At 40.2% G+C, this 10,518-nt stretch overlaps 1 protein-coding gene across 4 annotated transcripts; it reads right to left on the reverse strand.

The window, feature by feature from the left end:
- Positions 1–449: 449 nt before the first annotated feature.
- On the reverse strand, positions 450–9,377 carry slc35a5 (solute carrier family 35 member A5). Of its 4 annotated transcripts, none has more exons than XM_085248435.1 (10): positions 9,261–9,377; positions 7,318–7,477; positions 7,087–7,185; positions 5,630–5,763; positions 5,342–5,409; positions 4,812–5,000; positions 3,919–4,113; positions 3,699–3,826; positions 2,386–2,654; positions 450–1,784 (listed from the first exon to the last, which is right to left on the reverse strand). In XM_085248435.1, exons 2-10 carry the CDS (start codon positions 7,442–7,444, stop codon positions 1,716–1,718), a joined length of 1,278 nt encoding a protein of 425 aa, XP_085104561.1. In that variant the 5' UTR covers positions 7,445–7,477; positions 9,261–9,377; the 3' UTR covers positions 450–1,715. The 4 variants fall into 4 exon arrangements, with proteins under 4 accessions (XP_085104561.1, XP_085104563.1, XP_085104562.1 ...); XM_085248437.1 differs by having other exon boundaries at positions 7,318–7,474; positions 9,265–9,357; XM_085248436.1 differs by having other exon boundaries at positions 9,265–9,332.
- Between the last annotated feature and the right edge of the window lie 1,141 nt (positions 9,378–10,518).

A 10,518-nucleotide genomic window follows, 5' to 3' on the forward strand; every position in this document is an offset into this window, starting at 1 on the left:
TCCCCTCAATGCAATCACATTTGCAAACACACTTTGTGAGTAAGAAGGGCTGGAATCCACCTACCCATTTTCTTCCACTTATCCAATTAAAGGCATGGGGAGGCTGGAGCATCTCTCAGCTGCCATAGAGCAAGAGACAGAGTTTGTATTAAACATGGCCAAAGTGTATGTACAAGTAAGTCTTGTTCATTTAAAGCTTAGACATCAGACTGCGTTACAGTCTCTTTTCTCTTGGATCTGTATAATGTTAGTGGGTGTGGAACACTGTTATTCAGCAGGTGGGTAAAATATCTAAGAGGAACTGATATTGAGCTAAAACAGCTATCAAGTATGTGCAAAGTAATAGAATAAAAACATGGAGTTAGAGCAGCTAGTACCCTTTAGGTCTTCCTCAAGAAAACCTCAGTATTTAAATAAATGCACATAAATTTATGACAAGACATCAGCGATTGTATTAAATTGCATTACTTGCACAGAAGTAAAACAACTTGCCATTTATTTTACAAGAAAATGCATTCACACGTGAGGATTTTAATGGCACAAACAACAATCTTTAGACAATGTTATTTTACAGTTTAACAAGAAAATATTCAAGCCCCAAGTAAGAGAAGCAGGGAGTTTGTGGTGCTGACAGAAAGTCAGGCATTAGTGGCAATTATATCAATACCACTTATTCTGGCTCAGAAAATAAACACCAATAGTCCAATGAAAATAATAGTCCAGGTGCCAGATGTATAAAACATTCATTTATATTTTTTGTTTCCACCTAATGTCGGGTGTACTAAATTTTAGCAAGCCTCCTATTGTTTTGGGGGAAATTTGAGGTCCTATAAAAAGCTGCAGCTCTGCTTTCCTTTTTTCAACAATGAAAAACAACTTTTTTTTGCCTCTCGTAGTAATGTGAGTGGTATTTTCTTTCTTTCCCCTTTTACTTTGGACTTAATAGTTGCCTCTGTTCCTTTTTTCCTTTTGGTTGAGTTTCTTCTTTTGTGATTCCAGAATTGAGATCACCAAATAAAAGACAATTTCTTTTATCCACCTTGATGAAAACTCTGCGTCTTCTCTGTGGTTCTATTCATCACCATGTGAAATTATTTGAGCTGCAAATGTCCAGACAGTTAAAGGAGCTCCTACATCCATTCATGACTGCAGAACGGAGTGGAAACAAGGCTGATGGACAAGAGTGGAGTTTCATGAAGGCTGAGATTTGGGGGGGGGGGGGGGGGGGGGGGTGTTTGCCTTGGACATCTATTATCAAAACAATCTTGAAACTGCAGTTTCTGGTCCTTAGACGTCCAGCACCAGCAAGCAGTCAGATAGCAGCATGTACAACAGGAATCATGTAAAGAAATACACTGTCCATAAAAGAAATCCATAATGAATCCAAAAGTATCACTTATCACTTATTTTCCAACAAACAGCGTTGCTGGTACTTTCCCCCATATGAATGACAGCAGTCATCCACAGACAGGCACGTTTCCAAAATATACAGATTTAGCTAATTCTGTTATTAAACACCTTGTTTGTTTTTAATTCTAGGAGTCTATCATATAATCTAGCAACAGTATCTTTCACCGTTTACCTGCTTATCACTGTTCAAATAAATGCTTTCACAGACAATCTGTGACCATGTTCCATCCAGTCAAATGTGCAGTTCGACACCAGCAGCAGGAAAGATGCAGAGTATCCTCTGGATACTACTAGCGCTATCATTACTACAAGGACTCTTCATCAGATTCACTGTCTGCATTTGCCTTTGTCAGGAGCTCGAGCTCCTCACCGTCCTGCAACACAAAAAAGAGACAAGGCATCAGAATGAATGCACAAGTGGTCAAATCCAGTGGACAAATCTGCAGACAATGAGGCACTGTGCACATCTTTTTTCTGTCTTCAGAAAGTGGAGGGCAGTATTTGCTCCCCGAAAAACACCAGGGAAGTACCGTGCATTTTAATGGAGAGGGTATTTTTGTTAGTGCTCTAGCAAAGAAACAAACACCTGAAACCTGGCATTTCACATGAATTACAGGGTTTCTTCCTGGGGACGCTGGGGATGAAAAGAATTCCAGGATAGTATCCCCACAGACTACTGTATTGTTAAATAGCTTCTTCCATCAAAAAACACTTGACTACTAAAGGAATTATATGAAGCAAGGCTCCAGCATGAGCCTGAATGCTATTTTCATAGCTGGGAATCAGGTTTCCTCCTGCACTCAAGAAATGACATTACAGAGAAACAAGAGCCAAGTTTCCTGCAGAGCACTTGGTATGTGGGCGGGAGTAGAGGAAGTGGATATACATCGGGGTTAGGTGAGCGAAGTTGTGTGAGGAAAAGGAGTGTGTGGGCTTGTGTGCGTGACTACTGAGGATATGTGGTTTGTCTCCTACCCCTCTTGACCTCTCAAACACCTCCCCGTTGATGACCCGTAGTTTCTCTCGCTGCAGGCTATATTCCAGGTCCTTGTGCCAGCTGGCATTGTAGATAAAGATGGCCAGCAGGACAGTGGGTGCCTGGAAGAAGAAGTCCAGCGAAGGGTGGAAGTCAAAGAGGAAGAGGGAGAGGCCTGTGACCAGAACAGTAGTGATCTGGCCAGTCAGCACATGGAACATGTTGTCTCTGAATTTTAAGATGAAGGCCACGGATAAGCCCAGGGCAGCTAGGGAGAACACAGAAGATTATGAGTTCTTCAAATGCATACTAGAGATAGATAAATGAACTAGTCCAGTTAATAACAAATTACATCCAGCAGCTGGATTAGTGTAGCTTAGCACTGATGCCAGAAGCAGGACCAAATACCCACCAGGTTCTGTTCAGAGGCATAAAACAACTCAAGTACCAGCAGCTTACAAGATCACAAGTTAAGATGATTTTGTCTGTAGACGACAGAAATTGTACAAAGTAGTGGTTTTGCATGCTACAGTCTTTTGGAGCTCCCACTCCGACCCCTCCTCTATTTACGCCAGCTTTCATCTGATTGGCTGCCCCTACATCTGAGCTTCTACAAACAGAACCAGGTGCTGCACCACTTCCTCTGCTTATCAATTTGACAGACTTCCTTCAACCCAGCCATCCCTTCCAGCTCATCCTGGAGGACACAGTATTCCCCAAGCCCGCTGAGACCTCCTCCCAGTAGGACATGGCCAAAAACACCTCACCTACCTAGGAGTCCAGGAGGAATCCTGGTTAGATGCCCCGAGTACCTCAACTGTCTTCTTTTGATGAACATATTTTCTCTTCCTCAAGCAACTTCTATAATCCACATGGACATGTTTGCATATAATTCAAAGCAGCAAACTAATTAAATTAAATTAGAGTGGACATCTCCAGCAACAGAAATGACAGTAGGAGATCTCAGTTCAATAAACATCACACTTATGCCTGCTTGATATTCATCTTCCAGTCATATGCTGTATAAAACAGTATTCAAATGTCCCTCTGATGTGAGAATGATGCACTACAGTGCTGACTGAAGTTATCAATCTTGTGATAGGCAGAAACACCAAAAGTTAAAAATGTTAAATGTAATTTTGTGGTCCCAATGACTGCATGATGTCCAAAAGTAGAATAAATATTGAAGCTGTTTTGGTCCACTTTTGTTTAACACTGACATTTTGGAAGAAACTGACAAATCTGACTAATGGGGAAAGAAAAAATACAAATTTGTGATGACAGTGCGAGTCATTAATCCACCATTACTCACCAGTGACCAGCACCAAGCCCAGGGAATAAATGTTATGTCCATGTAGGAGGCCACAGTGCATGGTGAGACCTCGTGCCTCGCTGTTGAGCCCAAGAGTCAGACCATTAAACACCACACCAAAGGCATACCTAAAAAACACGCAGTAAAAACGACTGATGTTAGCACCAAAGTCATCCACGTGTCCTCTGCTTTCCCATTTTCTTCACAAGCAGCTTCTCACAGTTTACTGTTCTGTATGAAGATGCTTTCAGTGAGCTGCTCTCCTTCTTTGAGAATCTTCTCATTGTATATGTTGGCCATGGCAGAGATGAAGCACTGGAGGATGAGCAGGATGTGACCCACACCCAGAGATTGAAGCTTCGATACTACTTTGTCCCTCCAGGCCTGGCCGGGCAGGGTTGATGCCCATGATATACTGGCAGTGTAAAGGAACAAAGATGTGAAAAAGCGTATTTAATGTAACGTGTACATTACAGTATTTCACTGTAGATTAATAAATAATACAAAAATGTTATCAAGTTGCAAAAGAAGTGCTCAGAATTTCCCAAAGCTCTCTGCGCCATTTTACTTACAGAATACTTTCTCGATGCAGCAGTCAAAAACACCATCATTTAAATCTAATATTACAAATATGACAGATATGTGTCATTTATTAGATTACCAAACCTTTTCTTCTCCCTTTGCATAAAAGACCTGCTAAAATAGTTGGAACTGATACATATAATCTTTCCATCTCTCCCTACAGCTGTGGGCAGTTTAATATTCAGCTTCCCAGCATGAGCTGCAAAATCAACTACATTTGAGGGGACTGATCTCACTAAATGAATTCAAGGTGATTAGAAATTATTTGAATACAGTGATAAATGTTTTGCAGCCTCACTACATTTGACCTGCCATGATGTTTTCATAGTTTTGAAATGTTTTACTTAAGTTTCTACACTTTATTCTTTATCTCATGTGTATAAATATGCTCACTGGGTGTGTATTGTTCTATTTTGTGCTGCTGCTCATCTTGTTCTGGAAAATTGTTCTGCTGCAAAAATATTTTAAAGCTCCGAAGATCTACTTCCTAGTTAAGTAAAGGTTAAATAATCCTGCATGCTTCACTTTTACCTGCTGTTCTTCATCTCCTCCAGAAGCTGGGTGTAGAGTAGGCAAGAGTTGGAGGGGCTAGAAAGTGGGTTTGAGTGAAGACTGGGAACAGCTATTGAGTTTTGCTTGCCTCCTGATCCTGTTGTCAAGGAAACGATGGACAGGAAGAGAATAACCAACGCTGCCCACTGAACCCAAGACAGGCGCCTCCTGTAGGAAAAGGCCAAGTAAAAAACAAAAAACAAATGACGCTTAATCTATTAGCTTATGATATACAGTAATAAAAATAACAGCCTGAAGATCAAATTACCTGTGAGTGCTTTAGTGCACTGGGACAAGCAAAACATATTCAGTAACAGTGTTCCATGGTATAGGAGACCATTCTCACTCACATGCACACTTTGGTCCGCTTACAATTGGAAAACATGAAAAAAATGTCTTTTTTCCTCAAGAGACCAACCAAATAAAATCTTAAAATATCACCTCTCATTCCACAATCAAACACACACAACATGTTTCTGAAGAACAGTTGAGTTAAAAGTGAAACTTACTTCAAAACTATTCTAAAGAGCACAGCTGTGGTCAGGATGACAAAGTTGGAGAACAACACTGCCATAGCCTGGGAACAAAAAGAACAGCAGCAGCTCAGCACATTTAAAGCATCAAATGTGCAGGACATTTTGTTAATGCCAGTCTGATATGAAAAGCTCAAATCTACAAACTGGAAAATGAGATTTGGATGTTAACAAAGGGTTAAAAAAATTTGCAGTCCAGGCAACCACATTTCCCTCTAGCAGCTATCATTTAGCAAACATCTTAAATATCTTATCTGTACTGACGGGCTGCAGGTAGCTCATAACATAGAAGATGATGAGGTTGTCAAGAAAGTAAAGGAAAGCAGGGACGGCCCACTTCAGGGAGCTGAGGAAGGAAGAGCTGGAGGCACAACCCAAATCTCTGCATGATCGGCCCTCTGTAGTAACAGAAAGAAAGAGTCAACGAACATCCTTCACTCATGGAACACAGAATGAGGTCAGATGAACTTATGAACACAAATATTAGTTGTAAGACTTGTCGTGGTTTTTGTCATATTCGAGACATGATAAATACCAATACCCAGATTATTGATCCCTTCTATTTTGTAATGGTTAATTCAACATTCCTGTTGCCACTGACCTTTAATTGGAGGGTTGACCTTATTTTGACTGGCCATCATTCACTAACCTGTCTCCTATAGACTTCATTAGTTTAGATTTTTAGTGCCTTCTACGATCCAAGCTAGCAGATGTATTGAAATCTAAAAATAATTTCAACAGGCAGTCACACCTATGTATGATAAACTAATAGGTACAATCCCAAAATTCTGGAGACACAGGACTTTATAATAAATAACACATAATTAATAATTCATTAATAATGGTCCTCTACAGGAAATTGGGCCAGTCTGACAGAAAGATTCTCTCTTTGTAAGTTTGAGATGAAAATTTACACAAATGAAACCACAAAAATGGGGCTTTTAACCTTAAAAACAGATCAGTCATATTTAACTGCTATGTTTTCTTTATTTTCATAGGCAAACTTGTAATCACACTTCCAACATTATCTTAGTTTCTTTTTAACTTCTTCCACATTCAAGCAGTTTGCCCAGATATCTGAAACTGAGGGTGTTTTCACATCTATAGTTCATTTACTCTGGTCCTAGCCACTTGATGAGTTTGTAAACTTTTAGCTTTTCGCTGTGATTGGGTTTGTTTCCACACAGAGAAGAAATCAAGTGAACTCCACACAAACCAAACTGCGTCACTACAAACAATGTGACAATGTTCAGTTTGCTCAGCAGCCAGATTTGTCGGGCTGGGAGCAACAAAAGTAAACGCAGGAAGAAGGTGCTGAACACAGAGAATTTACATTTATTTCATGGTTAGCTGCTAGCTCGTACAGACCTTTGCACATCTATAGTACCTTTCGATGCTGAGATTACAAAGCATACATTGCTATGGGATGGGGGGTTTTTTATAGCTCAAACTACACCTTCACACCATAAACGAACCGCTCTGGAGTCAATTTGGAACTGTACTGAGACCACTTCCTCCAAAGGGTCTCGGTGCTGTTCTTTTCATCCGCTCCTGAGTGCAGTCACACCTGCACGAACGAACTACACCAAGGAGGGAAAACGAACTAGAGTTTGATTTAAACAGACAAAACACCGCAGGTGAGAAAACACTTTGAGATGTGATATGAAACCAGAACATAAGCTGATCCCAACTAGGACACACACGCAGGCATCAAAGTTTACCTCGGACTATGACCCTGACTGACATGACCAGACAGAAGAGCAGTTTAAGAGCCTCGGCAAGCAGATTTACAGATGCTGGGAGGAAGTCATACTTGTTTTCTGCAAAAAGAACAAAATGTGAAGACACGTGCTGAGCAAGCTGCCAACACATTAACACTGTTTTTTTAAATATTTTTATCCAGCTGTGGAAAAAAAAAAGTTGTGTGCATGTGTTTACTGTCAGGTAATCACCGGCATTGGCAGACATTTTCAGAAGTAGGATGCGGCTGGTCCCCAGTGTTACAAAGCCTAGCCCGAGAGCAAGAGTGTAGGCTGATGAGCGGGAGCACAGCCTGGGGCACAAGGGGCAGCATGCCATGGCTGCGACTGGAAATGGATCCAGCCAAACCTGCTGGAATACATACAACGATGCACGCACACATGTTTATCAGACTTCCCCTTTACATTATGATTATTATACTGCCAAAGAATTTTTTAAAACTTCAATATTCAGTAAGATGACCTTTATATTCCAAGAAATCTATGTATCAGGCAAGCTTTCAGGTCAATTCTTTAAGTAATCCAAGAGATTTATGTGGATGTTGGCTGTTTTTGTTTATTCTCTGTCAAACTATGACTCAATAAGCACTGTTGCAACAGGGCTCACAGGGATTTTCAGTCTGGTTATTGTGTCATTTGTCATACCATAACATTTTCTTCCAATTTCCCTTCCTTAAGAGTAATTTTTTGACAGCCACCCTCACACTGACACCATTTCTGATGCGGCTTCAGTAAGCAGTATATGGATCAACTGCAAGCCCAGATGCATCTCTCAGGTCCTGTGTCAGGTCTTTGCTGCATTTTTTCCCCCCCTTATTCTAAAGAACGTGACTTTGAGATACTGTTAATCAGCTGTGGGCAGGTTTTTAAGCCTGCCACTTCTTCTTTTGTCCTCCACTTGTCTACCTTCCTTTTGCTTTTAAAGACATGCTGCACACCACGCTGATGTGGTGTGCAGCGTGGTGGCATATGGCACCACCATATGCCAAGTTTTCAGCTAACACTTCTTTGGTGCAAAAAATACAATTGTGTCCCTGTCAAACAGCATTATCCTGGGCATTTGTTGTATATTCAAATAAGTAAATGGGCACAAATTCTGTGTTTTTGTGAGAGGCAGCAAGTAATAAAGTGGCTAGAAATATATTTTAAAATTGGCTCTTTGCTCAGTTGTTTGTTATGTGCAGACACAACACTGAGTTGGGCTCTCCTATTCTTGAATAATTCACAGGTCAGTGTTAAGTGGCTTATCAAACAAACAAAAATAAATAAATAAAAGTTCCTCTGAAAATAATCAGGTACAATGACTGGACTGAAAATTTGTTTTTCTTTTTTAAAAAAAAAAAAAAAAAAAAAAAAAGCCGCCAATAGCCACAAATGAGGCTAGCTTCAATATTTTAGCACAGTACTGTATATCCACAATTTCACCAAGACAAAAAAACACTCCCTGCTTAACAACAAGTATTGGTGCTGGGGGGGTTTCTGTTCACTAATTTAACAAAAAATAATAATAATGATTACACTAGATAGCTATAATAACTACTGAATGATGTTTTAAAAGTACTCTTGCTTTAATTTAAGCTTATTTGATACAGTGCTTCCTCTCCTTTACCTACTCACAAGAGAAAATACGTGTTTTGTACTCTTGCAATCTAAGGCGTTTGGGGAAAAACGCGACTTACATTACCATGATCTTGGCGTCTGAGAACCTACACAGACCTAAATACACAGAATTTAAACACCGACACTTTGCTAAAATACGTAGTTATATTTCACTTTTACAAAGACTTAGTGACTTAAGAACTAACAAAACAAACTTACGGCAAATTAGTCGACAGTTTTTAAATCAACTTCCAGCTTTTGAGATAATTTAAACTCCATTGCCATGTCCAATAATACTCATAAAACTTATAAAAATCACCCGAAAATTGGCAGGACGGTAAGTTAGACTGTTCAAACACACAAAATTCAACACACAGCTCTATTAGCACAGAGGTGGCCTTGCATCACTAGCCTTTAAATCGTCACCTTTGTGCCAATAAACGCCGATAAAACACGCTTGTTCTTTTAAATATTCGGAAATTATTTTTTGAGGCTACTGTCCATAACATGAGAAAACAGGGCAGTGTTATAAATACCTGCCTGTTAGTCTTCTTTAGTACAAAACATAACCGAGGGATTGCATTTCGCCAACACTACCGCTTCCTGGTTGATCTGCGCATGCGTTAAAACACAGGTTACGACGTCATCCCGTTTTGGGCTTTGGAGTTGACGTCACGCCGCATTGCATTGTGGGATCGCGGCGCCATGACAGAAGGCCACAAATCAAAACAAACACACTACTGTGTTGGAAGCAGGACTATCAGAACCATGCTTAACCTCCTAGGACCTGCCGTCCACATATGTGGACATCACATTTGGGTTATTTAGACAAAAATACTCAATTTTGCTCTACATGGGCCTGATATCCACTTACGAGAACATTATATACTGCTACCGTTCTATCATAATCTTAAATGAATATCCTCATTTGTGGCTCTCGTTTTTCTTAAAAACAAAAGTAAGTTAAAAAAAATCTGGTAATTCTTTGTTTTTACATTCATCGGGCCCCAATATGCCCAAATATCAAAGAGAAATTAAAATCAGCGCAAAAGACAAAGGGCTGTATCGCGACCGATTGCGCCCAGACGCCAAGACCGGCCGTACTTGGAAAAAATAGTGTGCATCGGTAATGTGGACCCGTATGAAATAAGGCAGTGGAGCGGAAACTCTATTAGATTAGATTAGATAGAACTTTATTAATCCCTCGGGTGGGTTCCTCTGGGAAATTCGATTTCCAGAAAAGCACAGCACCGACAGAAGTTACAGAGTTACAGAATATTATATATATATATATATATACACACACACACACACACACATATATATAAATACAGAGACAATATAAATAAAATATACGAAGGGGATAAATAGAATAAATAGGAATAAAAAATAAAAATACAAGTGAATTGCACATTTCAAGTATTGAGTCTATTGCACTGTTGACTATTTACAAAAGTATTGCACAAAAGGTATTGCACAGTGAGGTGAAGAGGCACTACAGCTTAGTTGTTCCCCCCTCCTTTGTCCTCCTGTTTCCCCTCCCTCTCCCCTCCAGAGAGGAGTTAAACAGTCTGATGGCGTGTGGGACAAAGGAGTTTTTAAGTCTGTTAGTTCTTGTCTTTGGGAGAAGCAACCTGTCACTGAACAGACTCTTCTGGTTGTTAATGGCCGTGTGCAGAGGATGCCTAGCATTGTCCATAATGTCCATCAGTTTCTTTAATGTCCTTTTCTCTGCCACTGTCACCAGAGTGTCCAGCTTCATGCCGACCACAGAGCTAGCCCTCCTGATCAGTT

The sequence above is a fragment of the Mchenga conophoros genome, linkage group LG16, assembly GCF_057382185.1.
Source record: "Mchenga conophoros isolate Kocher_MC1m ecotype Shallow Benthic linkage group LG16, M_conophoros_male_GT1.1, whole genome shotgun sequence".
Lineage (NCBI taxonomy): Eukaryota > Metazoa > Chordata > Actinopteri > Cichliformes > Cichlidae > Mchenga > Mchenga conophoros.